At 45.2% G+C, this 25654-nt stretch overlaps 1 protein-coding gene across 2 annotated transcripts in view; it reads right to left on the reverse strand.

The window, feature by feature from the left end:
• Positions 1–483: 483 nt before the first annotated feature.
• THAP7 (THAP domain containing 7) overlaps positions 484–25654 on the reverse strand; it is a 204350-nt gene continuing 179179 nt past the window's right edge. For both annotated transcript variants that reach the window (XM_085616664.1, XM_085616666.1), the window contains exon 7: positions 484–4093. In XM_085616664.1, the coding sequence (XP_085472790.1) occupies positions 3409–4093 (685 nt within the window). In that variant the 3' untranslated portion in view covers positions 484–3408. The remainder of the gene's footprint in view (positions 4094–25654) is intronic.

The following is a 25654-nucleotide window of genomic DNA, read 5'->3' on the forward strand; positions in this document are numbered from 1 at the left end:
ATATCCGCCCATGTGACAGAACTTGACGAGAAACGTGGTGTTCTACTCAACAGATTCCTGGTCCAATGGGAAACTAAAATAGAGGTAAATGCAAAGAGTCATTTTACAGACATTTCAACGTTAAAGAGTCTAAACAAAATTGCTACCCTTAAATGCCAATCAATGCCACAGATATTTGTCTGAGAGTTTTATCATTTCAAAACCTAAGAAACCTATGGATGGTACCCATGGCAAAAAGCTTTTGATATATTATACTGGTAACTCATAAGAGCACTGCACACAGTTTCACAACTTTCTCTGCAACTGCTGGTAGTACAAGTGTGTGTGTGTGCTCTAGCTTTCTGGAAGTTAGATAACCAGGCTGCGCTAAATACCAATGAAGTTGCAACACTGAAATATTTCAATATGCTTTATGCTATTTTTTTTCCATGTTATGTGTCTTATTAAACCAAACGGCAGACACAGAAGGCAGCTACTCACATGTTTCCAAAGCAGACATATTTATTATGTTTTTATATAAAAGAAGCCAACAAAAGGAGAGAGATACCCTGGTGGGACCAGGTAGTATTAAACTAAACAAAAATTGTTTCCCTTATGTGTCAAAATACACTATTTGAAATATCAGTTTACACTGAACCAAAACAAGTTTTTCTCCTTAAGCAGTAAGTGTCAATACCAATTGTGATTTGATAAAAATTCTTTATTCCACATTCATTAGGCCTAGTGATCAGCTTTAAATGACAATTGATTTAAAATGCATTTTTATTTAAAACCTTTTTAGTACAATCTATACTCAAAATCTGTAGTCACAGATTTTCCTAAGTACTTGGCAATTTTTAGAGTAAACACATTAATTAAAAATGTAATATTTAAAAATGCAGCACAAGAAGACCTTTTCATTAAATATTTTTCTTCTCCAAATATCACTCTGTTTTCCATGTGCTTATTTCTTTATATATAATCTATCAATACATACAATACACAACTCTTAGGAACAATATATTCTATGTCTATGTGTTGACGCGTTTCGGTGTATCTTGAAATTCTTAACACCTTCCTCAGGACTCAATTAAAACATGACTTTATCCATGAGAACAGACCAAGAATCTAAAAATAAACAATAAATGCAATTAAATTCAACCGTAGCTAGTGTGGATCTAAATTAGTCATTTTGGTTCAGTGCATTCTATATTCGTTGAAATTCTTTAAATACACTATTACAATTATTAAACCACTTTAAATTATATTTTTTTGAAATGCATATAGTACCATGTTTAAAGGTTACTATTAATCTCATTCCATCTAAGAGGACCATATGGCAATTTAAAATCTCACCCTGTAATGTCTTTGCAGGGAAATTGCAATGGAATTGATAAAATCAAAACGAATTGTCCATTTCTACGGATTAGCCCCTTTTAGTTAGGCAAGGATGCACCTCCTATGGGCGACATATAATTGATTGTTTATTTATTTAAATCAAACAAGAATACTAAGTCAAACTCTTTTCCCTTTTGTACTTACTATGATCAGGGCAAAATCATTTTCACCCCAGTCTTAATAGCTCAGTGATTCTTTTTCATTTTAAACCTATTAATGGAATTTTTACCTTTGGTTAATGTTATATCCATTTATGTAGCAGCATTATAATCTGCAATGCAAAGTCCACTTACCATTGACTGATTGTGTTTTCTTTTAAATTCCTTTATCAGTCCCAGTGTCTTTTCTGGTCACTGTGGTAAAATCTTTGCGAATATACTTGTTTAGTAGATACCGCCATCATAATCAATTGGATCAGGTCAGTACTCCTAGGTTTAAAATTAGAAACCCCAAGTTATAACACTTCTTTTTATAATGGGGCATCTCATTTGAAATCCCTTATTATAAAGATTTCATTTAATAAACCATTTCCCTCTACTCTTTTATGATCATTTCACTGACTCCATGACTAGAACAGGTTCAGGATAACCAACGTACATTACCCTCTAAAGGGCAGTCCTGTCCCCGCCTTCATGAATCTCTTATCACTGGTTCTACTCTCATTTTAAGATAATATTCAATCACATCACTGATTATAGTACAGAGTATATTGTTGTTAGGCCTCATCTTAGTTGTATATTGGCATCAATTGAGCGGAATAAATCTCTGTGCTTCACTCGATTTTATTGCGAGTAATGAACCCCGACCGAAATGCTGTTTCAGCGGACTTGAATATCTCAAAATCCGAACATTATCACTCTTTTTATTTACTGTGTCTTTCTCCTTTCCTCTACTTCAAACCGTTGCGGTTGATAAGAGCCCGGTGTGTTGCCTAACGTAACTACCTTGACTCGTGGACAATACAATTATTTATCTTCTTAAAACCTGTTGTGGTCGAATGAAGCCTAGTATGACACATGGACATAGAATATATTGTTTCTAAGAGCTGTGTATTGTATGTATTGGTAGATTATATATATAGAAATAAGCACATGGAAAACAGAGTGATATTTGGAGAAGAAAAATATTTCTTTCATGAAAAGGTCTTCTTGTGCTGCATTTGTAAATGTTAAATTTTTTTATTAATATGTGTTTACTCTAAAAATTGCCAAGTACTTCTGAAAATCTGTGACTACAAACTTTGTGTTTAGATTGTACTAAAAAGGTTTTAAATAAAACGCATTTCAAAATAATTGTCATTTAAAGCTGATCACTAGGCCTAATGAAAGTGGAATAAAGAATTTTTATCAAATCACCATTGGTATCGACACTTAGTGCTTAAGGAGAAAAACTTGTTTTGGTTCAGTGTAAACTGATATTTAAAATAGTAGTGTATTTTGACACATAAGGGAAACAATTTTTGTTCAGTTTAAATAAAAGAAGACCTCTACCACATGATTAAGCACATGATTTACAAAGTCTAGGTCCAAATCCCTCCTGCAAAATTTGAAAGGTGTGGTCCATTCTCCTCTAAATTACTGACCCATTTGATTTGGTGAGAATACCCAATCTCACATTTAAAAAGTAGATCTCCGCATCAATGGTGTCCCTATTTATTGAAGCTCAAAATTACATTAAAGACCCCCTTGAAAGGAAAATGAGTATTGCACCCACACTGAGAATAATTCATGAGGAAATGTCTCCTTCAAAGTAGGGAGAATCCAGGACCTGCATGGTGACAGAGATCCCAGTGCTGAGAGCACGGAGGGTTCTTTGAACACACAGGAAGAAGAATACACACACTGCTGAACACGAATATCCCTCGGAGACAACAAACATATCAAATACATTCATGATAGCTTACTCCAATGATTAGTGAACACCAAGAAATGGTCAGAGTGAAAAGACCACGAAGGCCCTGGGAATTCACTTCGGATGACTAATAAGCACAAGCGGATTGTAAGTAATTCTCCAAAGTAATCAACTGTGACCTCATTCAAAGTCGTTAATTAGCTGTAGTTCAAAGACTTGCAGGTGCTCCTTGAGTTTCTCCCTCACGTCTGTCTGGGCCCTTTTCTCCCGAATGCGTTCCTGTTGCAGCCCACAGATTCTCATGCGTAGACGCTGCTCCCGGCGCTTGCAAGCTTGAAGCTGCCTCTGGGCTTTGTCCAGTGCGTCCAGTGCCGCTTCAGCGCGACGTTTCCAAAGTAGGGCATTACCTACATGGTAGCTGTGCTCATTCTGAATGTAGGCTCCAAGGGGAGGAGGGAGGCGCAACATGTACACGGAAGGAGAAACCGGGCGGGGGAGCTCAGAGTCCTGAGCCGAGCTGCTGCTTGTGGGCACAACGGCTTCAAATCCTGAGGGAGTCACTGAAACATCATCGTCATCATCGTCAACTGCAGAGGATGTTTCTGGTGTGAGTTCAGAGTTTGGCACACTGCATGTGAGAGATGTCGCCTCCTGACCATCCTTCGATGTAGGATCTAAATGATGTGGGTGGCCTATTGCAACCACTGTGCTCTTCTTCATGGAGTTACCATCTAGAGTGCTTAAGTTTCCTGCGTAAACTCTATGTAAGTTGGCAAATTCTGAAGGGGAGGGTGAACTAGTTTCAGCAAAACACAGCACTTCCGTTGACTCTTCAGAATCTGCATGAGATCCTCTTACAACTTGTCTGAAAACAAAAGATGAAACAAATATTTAGTCTACATTGGTTTACTATATAATTTAAGTGCATTTTCATAATGGGATCATAAATAGATTGCACACTCGTGCAACAGCTTGGAAAAATCTTTTGTCACTTGGGTCACACTGTATGGGAGACTAACTTCAATGATTTCAGGATTCAGAATGCAATATGCAATATTTAAGTTGTCCACAAGCGTTTTCTCTTTTCTTTCTGCTATTCAATAACATTGGAGAGCTGTGCTTTTATTCATTTTATTAATGTAAGCATTCTTAGGCTCTTTACTGGGCTGCATAATGAGGTACATTAAGATTTTGTTAAGAGAATGAAATGAATTCAAAGAAGACAAGTACTTTGGTCATCAGTTGTTAATACGCTGAGAACGCTAAGCAAAGACGAAGGACATTAAGTTGTTTTAAGAGAAGATGAATATGAAGGAGGGAGAGAGTATGACTACTTCAGTGTTTACCGGCATTTAAGGAGAAGGAACTAGGTGAGACATGTAACCCAGTGGTGCCAATATTTAGCTTAAAAAAGCGAGTGAAAACATTTTCCTATTTTCTATAATGGGGTTTTAAGCCCTACAGAGGCTTGTTTTAGCATTAAAATATAGCGTGAAAGATGGGACGAGGCAGTACAAATTTAAATGGAAACGCCAATAACTCATGTGTTTGCCATATGGGGCAGAACACCACGGTAACATGGAGATACGCAGTCTTGTGTAACTCTCCTGCATCGCGGGGAGCAATTTAGCTGTATTTAACTAAAAATGAAAATGCGTAGACTGCTTTTCAATTTTAACATACTGTAAGAAACTGGCTCTATATATAACAAAGCAAAATGAGGTATAGTGTGTATAGAGTCCAAGTATCTCCAGAGGTAGGCAGAGGTTAAAGCTAGATAGATTAGATAGTTAGGTAGCTTGGTCGAGCAGTAAGGCAGTATCAGAGGACAGTGTTAAGCACTTGATGCACACACTCAGTCAGCAAATGAATTCACACACAAGAACTGAACTCTAGGCCAATTGTTTTTGTATAAAAATATACTGTTTATTTTTAGAACCAAGCAAGCTTGGTACAGGTAAGCATTGAATATTTTTCAGTAGTATGTTACTGGATATAGATCAGTTGAAAAATGTAATAGGAATTGTACTTTGTTTGATTTACAGGGGAGCAGTAGTATGCAACACTTAGCAAATACAATACATTGAAATGAATAGGCTTTTACAGTAAATTGAAGGTAAGTTACTTTTCACGTTACTTTTCTAACTCAGTGCTGGATACCTAGATTCAGCACTGGGACATTACCTGCAAGCAGGTGAGTAAACACGTTTTGGTTATTTGTGCGATTTTTAAAGAATATTTTTAGGTTTCAAAACTCCACACTTGGAAACTTTTGGGGAAAAAGTGTCAATGTTATCCTATGGGAGGAAAACAGGTTAACGGTTCACAGGTAAGTAATCGACTGTGGGAGTTAAGGTTCTGGTGTTAGACTCCGGGGTCCCCCAGGGTCAGTGATGCACTGTTGTTGCACCCTCAGCGGCACTAGGGTGGCTGGGTGCAGAGTGTTGAGGCCCAATGTTATCCAAAGGGGAAATAGGGGGCCTCCGGTTGGTGGCTGCTGGCAAGCAGGCCACTGGGTTGTGGGAGCAAAGCTCCTAGGGTTAGCTCAGGGCAAGTTGGGGAACAAAGTAGCACCAAAGGTGCACCCTCAGTGGCACTTGGGCAGCCGGCTGCAGGGTGCTGTTTTGAGGTCGGATGCCCTGTTTTCAAAGGAGAACCTCCGGTACAAAGAAACACTGCAGGCTCGGGGCGAGGATCTTCTGGGTGCAACCACCACTTCGAGGGGTAAGTTGGGATGTCGTGGGTTGGTTAGGCACCATTGGTTTGGGCTCATAAGGCCGTGGTGCGTCGGGTGCAGGGGTATCTTGGGACGTCGGAAAGTCTTACCCGCTCTGGGGGCGGTAGGGGGGCATCCTCTGGATTGAGGCTGCAGGTGTCGTCTGGAGGCTTGAGGCAGGTCAGGGGTTGCCGGATCTTGGATCAGGATCACCTGGAGGACCTCCTCGTGGTGTTTTTCTGCTCGGACTGGGTTTGCAAAGTGCAGAGTGGGCTGGATTCACGGTCTCTGGCTGGCACCAGAAGTTGCAGTTTAAACACGTCCGGTGTTCATGGGAGAAACAGTCTGGGAAGTGAAGGCAGGCAGGTCCTCCGGGGTTTGTGTGGTTGCTGGCTGCTGGACACGCCGGGATTTCGCAGGAGCAGGTTCGAGGGGAGACAGGCCTGTAGGGCTGGGGCCAAGTCAGTGGGCGTCGTCCTCTTGTTAGCTCTCCACGGCTCTTCGTCCTTTTTTAATTCTTGTGGGTTGGCTGGATCTGAGGAAGGAAGGTTCAAGGTTCCCCCTAAATACTAAATTATGGGGCGTTACAGGTAGGTAAGGGCAGGGACCAATGGGTCTCTACCCAGTGGTGGGCACACTCCCTATTCTGCCACTATCCAGTGGGAGGGGGGCAGGAGCCTGTCTCTGGTTGACTGGGTCCGCCCCCATCCTCAAGATGGCGGGGTCACAAGGTTGTGCTTCACCTCGCCTCCCCCACCTGAGGGGTGGAGTTGGCAGAGGTGGGCACACCTCTCTTCCTCACTTGTTTATCCCGCCGGTTCTCCCGGCCAAAGTGGGGGGTAGAACCAGTGGGGACCAGTTGCTGAAAGCAGCAATTGGTCTGGAGAGGCTCACAAAGGCGGCACGCCTTTGAAACTTCTCCTTCGTTAACCCTGCCCATCCTGGGGGAGGAGGCTTGGCACCTCGTCCCAGGATGTGCATTGTTTCAGGCCCCAGAGAGCAGCAGCTCTCGACCGAGGAGTCCAGAAACATGTCTGGTGGTGGCAGCCACTCAGTCAGGTCACTAGAAGTTGGTCGAGTTTCAGGGGACATCTCTAGGATGCCCTCTGTTGTGCATTTTACATTAAATCCCACACTGGCATTAGCGTGGGCTTAATGTGCTGAGAAGTATGATACCAAACTTCCCAGTCTTCAGTGTAGCCATTATGGTGTTGTGGAGTTCGTAATGACAAACTCCCAGAACCATATACTCTTAATGGCAGCACTGCACTCACAGTGCCCAGGAATGGACTTGGGCACTGTAGGGGTACAGGGCTCATGCTCCTGTACCCTCATCACTGGCATAGGGCACCTAGCTAGAGGGTTTACTGGTGTATGCCAGGGCAGTGGTTTGTGGGCATGGCACACACGGATGTGTGCCATGTCAACCCTTCACTTTGTTCTGCACCAAGGCACTCAGTCTGCAAAGGCAGTGTGTGAGTGCCAGTGTACAGGGCCTCAGAGTGCTGCAACCCTTAGAGGCCTTCTCTGGTCACTGTGCCCTGGGTACCTGTGGTACCATTTACCAGGGGCTGACATGTGGCCAGAGATGCCAACTGGGTTTAGGCTTCAATGCAGTTTTAGGGAAGGACCATAGGCCCTGGGTACCTGAATAGACCGAGCCCAGGGCACACTCAGTCAAAGAACATCCGCAATACAGCAAAAGGTGGTGGCCATCCATGCAAGAAAGAGGGCACTTTCTCACACATACTTGTTCTGTAGATGTGAGTGATGCAAGTGAGATGTATTTTGCTGCAGTTAAGGAGAACAGTGTCGGGAATCAGTCTGTTAATAACCAGTAGTAGCTCAGTGACTGTATTTTTCTTCCTAGAAACATGCCCAACTTGGGGAACTGCTTCATTCTAGGAATACTTGGTTTGTTCCATTTTTTGGTCCCCAGCATACAAAGTCCCTTGCCCAAGGGCTGAAAAATAGGAAGGTGTGTATTCCCTCTTTGAGCAACTGTGGGCTGTGGAATATCTTGGTATTCAGCAGACCAGATGTGGCTCGACTTTTGACTTAGAGAAAAACTCACTAACAAATAGTGACAATAGTGTATTCAATAAGTAGGTATGCCTTTTAACGGGCTGCATGGTCAGGAGAATCCCTAGGTTAGGTATAGCAGACCTGACTATGGAATGTAATTGAAACACAACAGGGATCACAATAAAGTCACGTCCTTTTGGAGACTATGGAGATATGGCCTACACAGATGCTAGGCCACAATTCACGGAGGTAAAAACTATTTGAAATAAACTGCTGAATGGAATCCAATGTGCACAGTACTCTTTAAGAAACAATTGTATTTCACTATTTCCCCTACAAACAGTGTCTGATGCCTTAATTTCAATTGTTTATTCCAGATTACCACAATCTTGGTTTTGTATCTTAACCAATGCCAGAAAATAAATATATATATATATCTATCTATCTTCAAGCGAAAGTCTTCCAATAACATGCGCTCTCAGCAACACAGAATCTACCAGATTTGCAAAGTCCAAGGGTGTTTATTCACTTACAACATGTTTCGGCTTACATGGAAGCCTTGTTCACATAAATGAATGTGTTTGAAAACAAAACTAATAAAGCATCGGGCAAGTGCTAAACACAAACAAACAAAGGACTGGCATAAAGTACTTAGTTTTCAAGATACGTGGCAGACATATCGTTGTATACGCAAAATATGCGAATGCAAGTAACTCATATATGCATGCAGATCGTAACCTTTGCCACAGTATTGTCACAAAAGAAACATAGTTCAACATTATAATCATATAAGTCTTATATGAATAGATGATGTGTATAAGAATAAAACTGAACTGCTAATGCTTCAGGCAAATGCTAGACATAGACTGAGGACTAAAATCGAGTACCTTTCGTCAAACTGCATGGCAGACATATTGTAATAAGCAAAAAAAAGCATAGAAGCAGAATAGCTCATACATGCATATAGATTAAAATGTTAACCCGGGAGGGCGAGAGGGCTTTCCTTCTCCTTACTGCTCTGAGCCGGACTATGGGGGTGGGGAGTGGCCTGCAGCCACTAACACGGCTACTTCAAAAGAGAGACTTCTCCTGGTACCTGGTGTTATGGCACACTGACATGTGGGTGGGGGGAGGGTGTAATTGCATATGGGAGTGCTGGGGGACAGTGACTTACTAGCTGGAAGTGGTTTAGACTGTATTATGCACTGGTTCCTACATGCTGGATATGACCAGGGGTGTGATGATGTTTGATGATGGCAATTGTAATCGGGTAAAGCAATAAAAATTGTTTTTGCAAAAAAAAAAAAAAAAAAGATTAAAATGTTAACCCAATAAGGTCCCAGAAGAGACCCAATGCCACGTTCACATCCTGTCTTCAATACATTCAATAAAATTCCCTCAATTGAAAAGGTTTATGATAGACATAACGATGTAAAATACATCAATATGTATATCAACTTTCGCACCGGACGTATTTTACGTGGTAACTCAAACTTCTTTCTGCCCTTGTCCTCGCAGTTGCGAGTTGGCAATTTGTCAAGAGTAGGCAACATTTTGTCTGTCACATTAGAATGGACCCATGTTCACAAGTGACGTATTGTACGGTTAATTGACATCTGTCCAGCCTCTACCTACTTAGGGTGTGAACCAATCCACAGTGGCGTGGGGTATGTTATGTGTTGGGACATTAGTCATTATTATAATGTATGGCACTATTTCAGACGTTATGCTTATAGGAGTACATTGATGTATTTTACATCGTTATGTGTGTGGTGTAGACCATGTTGTTGCATTACAGATGTCAGCTTAGGGGAATATTCCACAGTAGCCCCTATTTTGCGAGTGGAGTGCGCTCTACGGGGTATTATCAAAGTTAGTTTCGCTTTCACATAACATGTCTAGATACATTTCACAATCCATATTGCAATGCCGGATTTAGATACGGGATTGCCTTTGTGTGATAGCGAAAAAGTGACAAAAAGCAATTTTGCGAAATTCTTTTGTCCTTTCCATGTAATATAGTAGAGCTATTCTAACATCTAGTGTGTGCAGAGCTCGTTCTGCTAGAGAATCAGGCTGAGGAAAGAACACAGGTAATTCAACTGATTGATGGATATGAAAAGGAGGGACTACTTTAGGAAGAAATCTAGGATTGATTCGAAGAACCACTCTGTTTTTGTGATTCTGAAAGAAAGGCTCCTATATAGTTAATGCCTGAAGTTCACCAACCCTCCTTAGTGAAGTGGTTGCTATCAGAAAAGCAACCTTCCATGAGAGAAGTTGTAATTTACACCTGTGTGTTGATTCAAATGGTGGACCCATTAGCCTTGTAAGGACTATGTTTAAAGTTCCATACTGGGGCAGGTGAGACTCTAGGTGGTATCACTCTTTTTAATCCTTCCATAAAGGCTTTAATCACTGGTACTCTGAATAGAGATAAGTGTTGTCTGTTTTGTAAATATGCAGCTACTGCTGCCAGATGTAAGCGAATGGATGTATAGTCTAGTCCAGATTGCTGTAAATGTACAGATAACAGAGGATGTGTTGCACAGAAGCATCAGGAGGATTTATATTGTTATTGTTCAATAGATAACAACCCGTTTCCATTTTGCTGAATAACATCCCCTAGTAGTAGGTTTTCTGGCCTCTTAGGATATTAATACAGTCTGGTGGTAATTGTGAATAACCAAACTCTACGACTTCAGAAGCCAAATCGCCAGGTTGAATTCCTTGGGATTTGGATGTCTGATTTCTCCATAGCTCTCAGTGAGGAGACTGGAGTGGAGATGCAGCTTTTGGTGTGGAACTACTGAGAGCTCCAGCAGGGTGGTGAACCAAGGCTAACATACCCATGTGGGAGCTATGAGAATCAGTTTGAGCAATGTTTGTCTCAGCTTCCAAACTACCAACGGAATGAGTAGGAGAGGCGGAAAAGCGTAGGCAAATATCCTTGACCAGTTCATTTATTTTTGTATTTATTGTTTTCTTTAGCACGAACATGACCCAATCCTGGGTGTCAAGAGCCCTTTACAATGCAACAGCAATCACTTCCGTTCACAGTTTACATATTTACACAAATAATATACATATTAAGTCTTACTAGGCAACCACTCGGGTTATACTAGTACATATCATGACATACTTGCATAAAAATGTAATGTAATTCCTAAAGAAAACGTGGAGTCGGAACTGGATATACACAGTTACAAGACCAGACCAATATCCATGTGGCTTGATAGAGGGACCTTCATTAGCCATCGTCCCTGAATCTTGCGTATGGACTTGGGTATCCAAACAGGTCCGACTAAGGTCCATAGGTGAGATTCGGTGAATGCCCCCCCCCCCCCCCACCACGGGTCATTACTCTGATATTTGCTGTACAATCATCCTGTTTATCTTCACGTATTAGCACATATGAAAACAGTAGCTTCAGGAATGACTAAAGGGAGGAATTTACTCATGAGAAAGGACTTCGCCTCTTTTTTGAATCGCAAGACCGAGGTGATTCCTCGGATATTCGGTGGAAGCGCATTCCAAATTCTTGCCTCATACCGTAGCCATTTGAGCTCTTTCAGATGTGGAGTGATGTGGTCAAATTTTCTTGAACCCATTACGAGTCTCACTTTAGCATTAACGAGAACAAAAACAAGGGCCACCCTACTCACTAGGAACCAGGGTAAATTGTATGTGACAGAAACAATGGTTCATGCGGAAAAATACTTATGTTGATAATTATATGCACAATCGCAATGATTATGTGTTATATCAATGTCAGAAGGAAAGGAGACCGAGAACACGGCTGTACTTCCAATATATCTTTTATATTTCAAGGAGTGTAAGAATATATACATAAAAGAAAAAACACAATAGTGCTAGGTGTCCCCAGTATAAATGGAACCAACAAAAACAGAAACTTGTAAGTTTGTGACATATGTGACTTAGTTTCCACAATTATAAAAAACGACCATCAACAATTTTACAATGATCACAGCCACTGTGTACAACAATCAGAGCTGATCAAATGGTTAGCTTGAAAATGGTTGTCGACCACTTTTTGACCCTTCCTACGATATAGGGTCTCTTCAGGACCTATGGGTGGAGGGACAGCTGAAAGTGATTGTGCAGCCACGTGAAGTTTTTGAAACACCGGTTAGGTGAAAGAAGAATATCAGATATTCAGTGGAAGCGCATTCCAAATTCTTGTCTCATACCATAGTCATTTGAGCTCTTTCAGATGTGGTAACATTTTCTTGAACCCTTTACGAGTCTCACTGCAGCATTGAGGCAGGCTTTTACTGGAGCTGTTGAAATCTTAGGAAGCCCTGCTAGAATTGTGCACCCATACTCAATTCTTGAGATAACCAAATAGGGCATTGCCTTTGGAGAGCAGGTGTGGGAACCTGGAGGCAAAGCTTGAGTATTCTGCGTTTTGAGCTGTGGTGAACAGGTCTATGTGAGGAAATCCCCATTCCTGAAAGTAAAGGAGGAGAATTTGGGGATGAAGTTCCCACTCGTGGATTTGCTGTCTCTGTCTGCTGAGAAGGTCTGCAATCTGATTGTTTACTCCTGGAAGATGTTCTGCCAGGAGATAAATCTTGTGGTGTATAGCCCATTTCCAAATGGCTTGTGCTAGGCATGACAGTTGGAGTCCCCCCCCCCCGCCCCCCGATCTCCTCCCTCCCACCCTGTTTTTATATATAATATATAGCGGTCATGTTGTCAGTGTGGACTAGGACAGCTTTGCCTATGAGGTGAATTTGAAAAGCTCTGAGCACTAGAAACACTGCTAGTAATTCTAGGCAATTTATATAAAGACTCTTGTACTTTAGACTAGACAACCCTTGGATTGTGTAGGTGAGCACCCCAACCAATGAGCGATGCATCTGCTGTTAGCACTGTTCGTGGAACAGGGTCGATGAAAGGCCGCCCTTTGGATATATTTTATGGATTCCACCACTATAGAGAACTATGGGTGCGGCCATCTACCAACACTAGATCAGTCAACTGACCCTGCAACTGGTTCCACGGACCAGCTAAGCATTCTTGAGGGAGACACATGTGAAGTCTTGCGTGGAGAACAATTACAATGTAAGACACCATCATTCCTAGCAGTTGCATGAATACTCTTGCTGGTAATGATTGGTTGAGCTGAAACTGAGAGAGAAGGGACTGAATACTGAGAATTCTGGCTAGATTTGGAGAGGCTGGAGCTCTTTCAATGTCTATGGTGGCTCCCAGATAGGTTTGTGTGTTGGAAGGCTGCAGATGAGACTTTAATGCGTTCACTGTAAACCCTAGTTGGTGTATTAAGGGAATCATGGCTTGAGTGTGTTGGACACTTTTGGTAAGTTCTGGCTTTGATGAGCCAGTCATCTAGGTAGGGCAAGACGTGGATACGCTGTCTTCTCCGATGAGCTGCGACTACTGCCAGGCATTTGGTAAATACCCTGGGAGCAGTGGTGACTCCAAACGGTAGTACTTTGAATTGGTAGTGATTACCCACTATCATGAATCTGAGATATTTGCGAAGAGTTGGATAAATTGTAATGTGGAAATAAATATGCATCCTTTAAGTCTAGAGTGACCAAGTCGCCCAGCTGTAGAAGTGGGAGCACTTGTTGAAGCATTACCATATGGAAGTGTTCTGACAGTAATGTAGTGATTTTGCTATCCGAGGTCCAGAATAGATCTTAAGGAGCCGTCCTTATTGGTAATTAGAAAATACATAGAGTACACGCCTGACCCTAGATATTGTAATGTTACAGGCTCTATGGCTCCTTTTAGCAAGAGAGACTGGACTTCCTGTTTGAGCAGGTGTAAATGTTCTAGTGACATTTTGTGTGAGGAGGTGGATTGTTTGGAGGAGTGTTGGTAAGCTCCAGGCAATAACCATGTTGGATAATTCTAACACCCATTTGTCTGTGGTTATGGATTGCCAAATGGGAAGGAAATATAGGCGACGTCCCCCGACAGGTGTTAACTGATCGGAGGGGGGCGAGTGTAGGAAAGTTACTGCTTGTTAGGGGAGGGGGAATTATGTGGTGTGCAACCTTTGCCTCTACCTTTGCCGTTATTACCTCTCTAGCCTCCTCTAAAGAAGCCTCTTGAGGAGGAGAATTGATTGTTGCCTTTGTACGAGGCAGCAGTATTATCTGAGGACAAGGTCTTAGACCCCCCCGATAGAAGGAGCGACGAAAGGAGCCACGATTAGAAGGAGACTGTAGGGCTCAATTGACTCAGCCACTTCTGTATCTCCCTTCATTTTCTCAAATGACTTATCTACTTCGGGCCCGTAGAGACGCTATTTGTCAAATGAAAGGAGCCACGATTAGAAGGAGACTGTAGGGCTCCCATTGACTCAGCCACTTCTGTATCTCCCTTCATTTTCTCAAATGACTTATCTACTTCGGGCCCGTAGAGACGCTATTTGTCAAATGAAGTATTTAACATAGATTGTTGGACTTCTGGATTAAAACCAGAAATCCTCAACCATGCGTGCATCCTCTGTAACACATTAGTGTTGATCTCACTAGCTGCGGTGTCTGCAGCATCTAAAGCACACCTAATAGAGGAATTGGAGATGAGCTTTCCTTCTTGCACTAAATCTTAAGCTTTAGCCTTGTGCTCATCTGGGAGATATTGGTCCGTTTTGTCCCATTGTGCTCTATCGTACCTGGCTAGTAGGGCCTGGGTGTTGGCAATGCGCCACTGATTCGCTGCTTGGGCGGCTACTCTTTTAACAGAGGCGTCTACTATTTTGACTCTTTCTCCGGAGGGGGGCATCCCCCGAAGTTTGTGAATTGGCCCATTTAAAGGCATTAGAGACGACCAAAGAGTCTAGTGGTAACTGTCCTTTAATAAAAACTGGATCAGACAGAGCAGGCTTATATTTTTTGTCTATTCTGGGGGTGAGAATACGAGCACGAACCGGGTCTTTGAATATATCATCGGCATGTCTCATCATGCCTGTGCGCATAGGGAGAGTGTGACTAGACTTGTGTGTTACTCCGCGTTTCAAATAAGAAATCTTCCTCCAGAGAGTACCTGTGTAATTGTACCCCATGATAGTCTGCAGCTCTAACAAGTAATGCTAGATATCCTACATTGTCGTCAGAAGGAGGAGGCTTTGCTTGGTAAAGGTCTGGGTCATTGTCTGTGGGGAATCAGTGTTGTAGTCTTCCCAGGGATCTACCAGTAAAATATTATCCCCACCATCTCAATCATTATCGTCATCAGGTTGTGGTGGAGGTGAATTAGTTGGTGTAATAAGTAAATGTTCTAATGGTGGGGAACGTGGTGTAGGGGAATAGAGTGGCGGCGGCGGAGGAGAGGGGTTAGTATTGACATTCTTCCTCTTCAAAGGAATGTGATGTGTGTCATCCGACTCAGGTTTGCGCTTCTGAGGCGGTTTATTAAGAACACGTCCTGTATCGGGACTAATATAAAGTTCTTTTTGTTTTGGGTCAGATTTGGGTGGAGGGACGTTGAAAATCGGTTCCTGCAGCTTCGGAGGAACATTTTTCGGTTTCGGTGCCGAGGACTTCGGTGCCAGGTGGGAGTGCCAGGTGGGAATGACTTTTCGGCACAAAAGATGTAGGTTACGAAGCAGTCTTTGATTTCGGTGTCAAGGGTTCGGTTCCGAAGCAGTTTCTGACTTGGAGCCAGAAGGTTTCGGCATGGTGACTGACTTTGGTCGGCACGATCCCGAGACATAGAAATTCACCAGTTAGCAGAGCGAACTATAACTTGTGCCCCATCATATATTTCGGCCCGGGGAACTGCTACCCCGGGAGCCCGGCCATTAACTAATAGTGGGGCCGCATAACCCCTATCCCGGAGGAGGGCTTTCATCGTTTTACACGAGGAAATTCTCAACGAGGTCTGTAGGATCTGCTCTCTTTTTATTTTACTCACTAGAAGCCCTATTGGTCTGCTTTGCGCTAGCCTCCTTTTTACTGGCCACTATGAGATCCCGGAAAGTTTTATGCACTACATCTTTTGCAATTTGAGATCAGTTTTAACTGTTTTATTCTGTCTTTTTTCTAGTCCATGTATGTATTTGTTGATTTATTTCTTATACACAGTGTTTAACCGTGAGCTTGGACATGCTTTTGGATTTTGTATCTATTGTATGCCTAATTTTAATGCATCTTTTATGCTATTTTTATGTGTGTACTTTTATGCATTTTTATGAAGTGCGAAATAAAACTGGTTGATGAGGAGTATTAAAGTCAAATTCAGATGATAATGGGGGACATGATGAAGAGAGTCAGTTCTGAATGTAAGGGGGGCATGCTCTTAGTCGCCAATGTGGTTCACTCCGCAGCAATACAGTCCGGCGAGGAAGCATGATAGAGCAGCCGACAATAGTTCAGTCAGAGCTTAAGTATCAGCGTGAGTTCTGAGGAGCAGGCTCCATTCAAGGCAAGAAGTCAGTGACAAGATCCAGAGAGGGGGATCTTAGTTTGGTATCCCGGAAACCTAGTTGTTCAGAGTTTAAGCTACTCAGAGATTATTCTAATACGAGTAAAGGGTTTCATTCAGTTCTGAGTGAAAGGAAGGAGCAGCTCAAGTAGCGCAGCGAGGATAAGGTGACAAGCAACTGACCGGTCCAAAATGGTCGTTGCCTTTCATCTATCTATAACTGATATGACCGTTATGAGAAAGTGACATCTTTCTTGCATGGTATGTCCCCACTTTTTGCTGAATTGCTGAATGTACTTTGACTAAGTGTACCCTGGACTCTTGCCAATCAGGCGCCCAGGGCCTATGTTCCTTTCCTAAAGCCTCAGCCCCTGGTAAATGCTACCCTAGGTACCCAGGGCCTTGTGACCAGGCAAGGCCTCTAAGGGCTGCAGTACTTATTGTGCTACCCTTAGACGCCCTGTACCCTAACACAAACACACTGCCCTTGCAGGCCGAGTTTCTGGGTACAAGACAAAACAAAGGGTCGACATGGCACACATCCCTGTGTGCCAAGCCCGCAACCTACACTGCCCTGGCATACATCAGCCACCCCTCTAGCTGGGTGCACTATGTCAGTGGTGTGGGCGCATGAGCCCTGTGCCCCTACAGTACCCAGGTCCCTTCCTGGGCACTGTAAGTGCAGTGCTGCCATTTAAGAGTATATGGTGCTGAGAGCTCGTCAAACACGAACTCCACAGCACCATAATGGCAACACTGTACACTGAGAGGTTTGGTATCAAACTTCTCAGCACACTGATGCCAGTGTGGGATTTAATGTACAAAGCACTCCAGAGGGCATCTTAGAGATGCCCCCTGAAACCTAACCAACAATCCACGTCTTGTCTGAGAGGCTGCCACACAGCAGACATGTTGCTGGACCCCTAGGTGGAGAGCCCCCGCTCTCCTGGGCCTGCAACAATGCACATCCTGAGCGAGATGCTAGGTCTCCTCCCCCAGGATGGGCAGGGGGAAGCTTCAAAGGCATGCCGCCTTTGTGAGCTTCTCCAGGCCACTTGCTGTACTCAGCAACTGGCCCCCACCGGTTCTGACCCCCACTCTGGCGGGAAGACTGGCTGGAAACCCCAAGTAAGGACAGGGGATGTGCCAGCCCCACCCCTCAGGTGGGGGAGGCAAGGTAAAGCACATCTCCGGGCTTTCGCCATCTTGAAGATGGGGAGCCCTGTCCAATCAAGACTAGGCTGCTGCCCCCCTCCCACAGGAGAGTGGCAGGAAGGGGGGTGTACCCACCACAGGGCAGAGACCCATTGGTCCCTGCCCTTTACCTACTTGTAACGCCCCTAAATCTGGTATTTAGGGGCACCCTGAACCTTCCTTCCTGAGATTCCAGATTCTAAACTAGCAAAGAAGAACAAGAAGAAATAAGACCTGCTGTGCAGCTGCTAAGAAGAGAAAGACACCAACTGCTTTGGCCCCAGCCCTACCGGCCTGTCGACCCTCGAACCTGCTAAATCCCGGCACCTCTTGTGGCCAGCAACCTCACAAACCCCGGAGGACCTGGCTACCTTGTGACTGAGCACCTGGGACTCCCACGAGCAGTGGCTCTGCTCAAAGCAAGTTTCTAACCCTTGGCATCAGCCCGGAACCGCGAACCTTGCACACTCTGCACCCACCAAGCCTGGCCTGTGCCGGAGTGAACAAAGACCCAAAGGACGTCCCCCCGGCAACTGTGACCCCAAATCCGGCACCCAAGGACCCACCTCGACGCTCCTGGCGACGCCTTCAGCCTCAGAATCAGGGACCCCCCCAATGCGATCAACAGAGGGCAAGAGTTCCCGACATCAAAAGGCACACCTGCACCCGGCACCCTGTGCCTGACTCCTGGGTACCTACCTATCCTCCAACTACCCAACTTACCTCTCGAAGTGGTGGTGGCACCTGAAGAATCTTCGTCCCTAAGCTTGCAGCCTTTGTTCATCCTGGAGCTTTCCCATTGAAATCCATTGAGCGCCCGAAGGCTCAAAAGCACACTGCACCCAGCCGCCCGAGTGGCCCTAGCAGTGCAACTTCTACCCCCTACCTACTTCCCCATTTGCCCTGAGCAAGTGACCAAGAGCCCAGCTCCCACAGCCGCGTGGCCTGCTAGTCAGCAGCCACCAACCAAGGCCCCCCTGCCTCCCATAGGATAACATTGGTCCTAACTCTCTCTGCACCCAGCTGCCCCTGTGCCGCTGAAGGTGTAACAACTGTACTTACCTGACCCTGGGAGACCCCCCCGAGTCTATGCTCAGGACCTTCACTCTGCCAGTCGAGTACTTACCCAAAAGCTGATAACTCACTTTTCTTCCATAGGGTAACATTGACTGGCTACTTCTGAAATTTCTTCTAAGTGTGGAGTTTCTAAACTTTAAAATATTCACCTAAAATCAACAGAGTAACGAAAACGGAAATACTCACCTGCTATTAGGAGAGATCCCAGTGCTGGATCTTGGTGCCCCGCACTGACCCTGAAAAGTACTCCCAACCTTACTTACCACTAACTAAATTTTTTCCCATAGGAAACCATTGACTGTTTTTCTGTGAAATTTCTTCTAAGTGTCGATTCCTGCAAACTACAAATATTCTTTAAAAATCGTACCAACTGTGAAAACGTAATTACTTACCTGTTTTAGATAGATGCCCCAGTACTGAGCCTAAGAGCCCAGCACTGGATTACAAAAGTAACGAGAATATACTTTACCCGTAACTTGAATTTTCTTCCATAGGAAACCATTGACTGTTTTTCTATGAAATTTCTTCTAAGTGTCGATTTTGCAAACTTATAAATATTCCTTAAAAATCGCTGTATAACTTAAACGCAGTTTCTCAACTGCTTACAGGTGGTACACTAGTGCTGGATCCAGGATCCAACACTGACATAGAGCAAGTAACCATAACGCCACTTACCTGCTAAGTGAATTTCCTTCCATAGGTTAACATTGGTAATTTGATCAGAAAAAGTTTCTAAGTGTCAACTTTTAAAATAGCAAAATATTGCTGAAAAATCACAACAGTAACTAAAAAGTATTTACTCACCTGTTCCCAAGAACTGTCCCAGGACTCAATCTAGGATCCAGTCCTGGAGTTAGAAAAGTAATCCTGAAAGTAATCAATTGCATATAACTTAAAATTCCCATTGAGCTCAATGTATTATTGTGTTTGAAATTGTGTTGCCTATTGCAACAAAACTAACTATTATCTGCAAAAGTCAAATGCCTATTACAAAGTATTTAACTAAAGCATCTCATCCTGAGAAAGCATATTTTGATACCTATTGTTGGTTCTAAAATAAAACCATATAATTTTTATATAAACCATTGGCCTAGAGTTCAGTTCTTGAGTGTGTGAGACCCTTTGCTGACTGAGTGTGTACAACAAATGCTTTACACTGTCCTCTGATACTGCCTTACTGCTCGACCAAGCTACCACTTTAGAGAGTAAGGTTATATCTAAATGTAACCTCTGCCAAACCTCTGGGGACTGTGGACTCTGTACACACTGTACCTATTTGGGAACAGTATATACACAGAGCCACTTTCTCACAACCGTTGAGCAATAGGGCGGGAGTCCTTTGTAGGTATTAAATATTTAAACTTAGCCAGAAAGAGCATGGGATTTTAGCTGACCCTTGGAGTGATTTAGGAGTCCCTAGCGATAGAGTACAGTCTCCCATTGCATACTTTCCTCAGAGTCCGAACAGGTCACGGTGGCCACTGCTGAGGGAGCTTAAACTAGTCCTCTTTCAAGAGGAGTTGCACAACTCTCTGCTATTTTTATGACTACTGTGTGTTCTGAGGAGATGGATGCTATCTCAGGGGGAGGGACCACAGACCCCAGGGCTGTGTTAATAAGGGGTGGAGGGTGGTTAGGAAAGCGGTAAGAGTGGTCAGGATGTAGAGTAGAAAAGCATTTTTTTGTTTTTTCCAGGAGTGATGAAGGCCTCAAATGGAAGCCTTGACCAAGCTACTCGGTCAACACCGACTTACCCGCTAGCGGTTCGGCTTTTTCGGAATTGTAGCAATGGCACTACGTTGCTTTAACATCCATAACTAGTTTAGGCATTTTTACATTGGGGGATTAGGGCCCGCTCTAGGGCTATGCCGACAGCGACTCCTCAATACTGGGAGGAAGGGGAACAACAAGAGCGCCAACCGAAGAAGAGGCACAATGCCCATCGTGGGACATGGAGAGAGGCTTGTTTGATACACAGTTGCTTGCTAATTTAGAACCAGGAGACCTGATGGAACAGAACCAAAAATCAACGTTGACGTTTCGACACTGATGTAATCATTATTTAAGAAAGCGTCATGGCGGGTCTTCTTCAGGACAAGGTGAAAGATGAAAGGGGAAGACAGACAATTCTCCTAAAACGGCTTTGAGGGATATCAAAGACTGGCCGGATATCTGGAAGCTTCAGGAAGACCCCCAAATGTATTGCATCTCAAAATGAATCTGGAGTTACTAGCCGTTTTCCTCTAAATTAGATAACTGCGGGGTATGGCCGCTGTGGGAATCAATCTGCCCTCAAGAGGAACATTAGTAATTTAGTCCTCGATACTTGGTCCATTCAATGCGAACTGGATCCTAGCGATATGATGCTCATGAGTTACATCCAGCAGTCTCGAGGGAATCTGCTGGACTGCCGGTAAAAAAGAGGTGGAACCAGGAAAGCCTGATGTCAGCTTGACGTGCAGGGGAGTCCTTGTCCTGAAGAAGACCTGCCATGACTAAGGAATATGCTACTTACCAGTATGCATCTGTTCTTGGCCTTTTAGAGCTGCAGATCTACACACTTTTGCATAGATCGCCATCTGGTGTTGGGCCCGGATGTTTGCAGTTTGTTTTTCCTCTTAGAAAGTCTTTGGAAGTCACGAGATCGGTGACTCCTCCTTTGGATCGTATTGCGCATGGGCTTCGGCTCCATCCTCAGATTGTTTTTTGCCAACAGGGAAAGATGGAGCGTAGTAATAACAGTGAAGAAACCCATGTGTGTTGTTTCTAAATAAGATAGAATGGAACAGATACAGGTAGCCGGGGAGGCGGGTGGGCGTGTGTAGATCTGCAGCTCTACATGCCAAGAACAGATGCATACTGGTAAGTAGCTTATTCCGTTCGAGGCATATGAGCTGCAGATTACACACTTTTGCATAGACTATATAGCAGTTCCCAGCCTTAGCGGCGACCACCTGTATCTGTTGCAGTAGTTTGAAATAGCGTTTTTAGTACAGCCTGGCCCACACTAGCTTGTTGCTTGGTTTGTACATCTACACAGTAAGGTTTAGTGAAAGTGTGCGGTGTTGACCATGTAGCTGCTTTGCAGATATCATCTAATGGGATGTTCCCTAGAAAAGCCATAGAAGCCCCTATCTTCCGTGTAGAATGGGCTTTAGGGGGAACGGATAGCGTTCGTTTTGCTTTGTGGTAGCAAATTTGTATGCATTTTACAATCCACCTGGCTATCCCTGATTTTTTTTTTTTTTTTTTTTAAAACCTTTATTACAATTTAAAAAAGATACAAGTATGGGCCTACAACCAACAGGCCGGCCGCTAAATGCAGTGTAAACATAGGCACGACTTAACATGCACATCAATGAAGCAGCAAAAGAGTTACTAAAGTGCTAATCATCGCAGTCAGCCACAGCCGCAGTCCCTAAACAAACAGGAAAGGTTTCATATTTTTGAAAAACAGAAAACAGCAAACTCACAAGGCAGAGGAAGTTAATGGCAGAAACATGTGCTCCTCGTATCGAGGGAGTAAACCAACCCGGGTAGACAGAGGGGGGGGGGGAGGGGGGCAAGGCAGAAGCGACAAAGTCGCATGTCGCAGGAGCATACAGGAATGCGGGGGCTAGGGAGACAGAGCGGCGTCCATCTCACACGTCTGGGGCGGGGCGCAAATACCTCCACGATAGGAGTTCCAGGGACCCCACACCTTAAACCACTTCCCAGGCTTGCCTCTCGCCACATACACCGTTTTCTCTCTAAACATACACCAGTCCATGTGTTCCCTCCACTCGGAGACCGTTGGCGGCCTCTGGGAGCCCCACAGTTCTGCGATGTCACGCTTCGCTATCATATAGCCTAGGGTCACCCATTGCGTCTGCGTCACATTGTAATCAGTCGGCTCCCAGACATTCAGCAAGCATCTACGTGCCTCCGGCAATAAGGCAACATGCGTGACTTCTTCTAACACCGCATGCACTCTGCACCAAAACCGAGTCACCTCCGGACACTCCCACAAGATATGGAGAAAGTCCCCAGTAGCCCACAGCCTCGCTTACACAAACCATCCACCGAATACCCCATACGCATCAGGCCGGGCCCCGTGACGTACACTCTATGCAGTATCTTAAGCTGGACGAACCGCAATCGTGCCGGGATAGCCACCTCTTTCGGGGAGGCCACCGCTGACACCCAATCCTCGTCGTCCAGTTCTATACCGTCTGCAATCCATGTCTCCCGCAATGAGGCCAGCAAACCCATTCGATCAGTGATAAGCTTTTTATAAATCAACGAAATGGTGCTATCCGGCACATAGCCGTCCAATATTCTGTCTTCCAACGGGGAATGCTCCGGAATAGCCGCCACGTCTGAGAACACAAGGCATGATGAACTTGAACATACCGATCGTATTCCCTATCATTCAACTGGTATTCCGTTTTCAGCATGTCGAACGTCTTGAATTTCCCTTTTGTCCAGAGATCCCCCACCGTGCTGATACCAATCGTATCCCACTTCTCGAAGCCTTTCGTAGTATACAGACAACCCAAACGCTAGGACGCGTACAATGGCGTAGCCCGAGTCAAGCGATCCCTCCACCCCATCGCCGCATGCCACACCTGCACTGCGACCCGCGTCGGGCCCGTCAACCGCGCATCAAGGGACCCCCGAGTATAGTGCTCAATTATAGTCTCCGCCTGGCAGTAGCAATTTGTCCATCTCAAAAGCCGGGTTCAAAGCAGGGCCATACATCCCGTGATTGACGGCAGCCAACTGGGAGGCCCAGTAATATCGCTTAATGTCAGGGAGGGCGACCCCCCCGTCATACCACGGTAGGGTCAGTTTAGCAAGAGCAATCCACGGCCGCCCATCCCAAAACAATCGACGCTGGAGACACTCCACCTCCCGAAAATAACGGGCCGGCACTACGTCCATAGTATTTTGCAGGGCGTACAAAAAACGTGGTAGCGACATCATTTTGAACAATGCTGCCCGGCCGAGCGGCGAGAGCGGCAGCCGCCTCCAACCCGCCACATCCGCCCTTAGGCGCTGAAGGGGGGGGGGGGGGGGGGGGGGGGGGAGAAGATTCCGTTCATACCGGGCCACCGGATCCAGGGTTATAAAGATACCCAAATACGTGAACCCCGACTCCGCAATCTGGATAGGGCACCCCCGCGGAAGGGGGGGGGGCCTCCCCAGAGAGAACGTATACACAAGACTTAGCCCAGTTAATTACCAATCCGGAGTTGCGACCAAAGGAGCTCAACACATCCACCAATACAATGAGCGATTTACGCGGAGATGCAAGATACAAGAGGATATCGTCCGCATATAGGGAAACACGATCCTCGTATTCCGGCGTCCATCGAAGGCCACGTATCGAGGGGTGCCACCGCAACCATTCCGCAAGGGGCTCCAAGTAAAGCGCAAAGAGAAGAGGCGATAGTGGACATCCCTGTCGGGTGCCCCTACCCAAAACAAAGGGAGCCGACACCCGTCCGTTGACCACTACCTGTGCCAGTGGGTTGTCATAAAGCAATTTCACCCAACCGATAAACCCCGGGCCGAACCCAAACTTCACCAACGCCGCCCAGATGTATGGCCATTCCAAGGTGTCGAACGCCATGGTAGCGTCCAAGGACGCCAAGATGGCCGGCTCACGAATGAATGGGGCGCGAGCAAGGACGCCATGCAGTCGCCGCAGGTTCAAAGCGGTATTGCGATGGGGTATAAAACCGGATTGATCCTGATGAATCAGGTCGCCCACAACCCGGATCAGGCGATTGGCCAGTACCTTGGCGAGGATTTTGGGCTCCGCGTTTAACAAAGAGATAGGCCTGTAAGAAGTACACCGATCCCGCGGCTTCCCTTCCTTGTGGATAACAACAATAGTAGCAAGACGTTGGTCAGAAGGGAGGGAGCCCGCCGCCTGAGCCTCAAGGAACATGTCCCGGAGATACGGGGCAATCGCATCTGGGCGCAGCTTATACAATTCGATGGGAAGTCCGTTAGGACCCATGGCCTTACCCGAGGCAATGGAACGAATGGCCAAAGCAATCTCATCTGGCGATAGGGCCGCATCCATCAATACTTTATCCTCATCAGATAGGGAAGGCAGAGTAATATCTCGAAGCAGCAGTCGAGAGTCTTCCTCCGATCGCTCTGAGACCGGAGAGTAGACCCCGTGAAAATACTCCACAAAGCAATCAACAATGTCACCGGGGTCCGTCACACGCACAGCATCCACCCTCTCAATCTCTGGCACCACTCGACTCGCTCTTTCCTTCTTATCCAACCAGGCAATCAACTTCCCGGCCTTATCACCCATATCGTACAATCGCCCCTGTTGCTCCCTGCTCATACTCCTAGCAGATTCAGTAACCAGCGCCTTATAGTCGGCCTGCTTAAGCTCCAGCACATGCAATCCGTCATCCGTAACACCTTGCTCCAACTCACTCTCCAACTCGGTGATCTCATTTTCTAGCCGAACAACCTCCTGCGCCTCGCATTTTTTGGTATGGGAAATGAGAGATAGGGCCTGGCCCCGGAGCACCGTCTTAAAGGCCTCCCAAAGGGAGATGGCGGAAGACACCAACCCCACGTTATCATTAAAATAGTGTTCCAAAGACTTAACCAGGTCTGCACGGATCGTGGGGTTTCGTAGGTACCAGGGGTTGATCGGCGCCACCCTCCCCTCCGCCCCCAAGGCAATATCTAGGTGTAGCAAAAGAGGGGAGTGATCAGATATACCGCGTGCCAAGTGTCGCACTTCCCCGATCATCCCAGCTTGGGCCGCAGGCACTAGCATCTAGTCAAGCCTCGAAAGACTACTGTGGGCCCCAGAGTGGAAGGTATATTGCGCCTGTCCAGGATGTTTCAACCGCCAGCAGTCTATCAGTCCCAGGGTATCCAGAAAGCCCCCCAGCCAGTTCTGAGCCCGAGGGAGGTCCCTAGGGGGGTGTCGATCTTCAACTCCGGAAACCACTGCGTTAAAATCCCCCC

The sequence above is a fragment of the Triturus cristatus genome, chromosome 7, assembly GCF_964204655.1.
Source record: "Triturus cristatus chromosome 7, aTriCri1.1, whole genome shotgun sequence".
NCBI classification, from domain to species: Eukaryota; Metazoa; Chordata; class Amphibia; order Caudata; family Salamandridae; genus Triturus; species Triturus cristatus.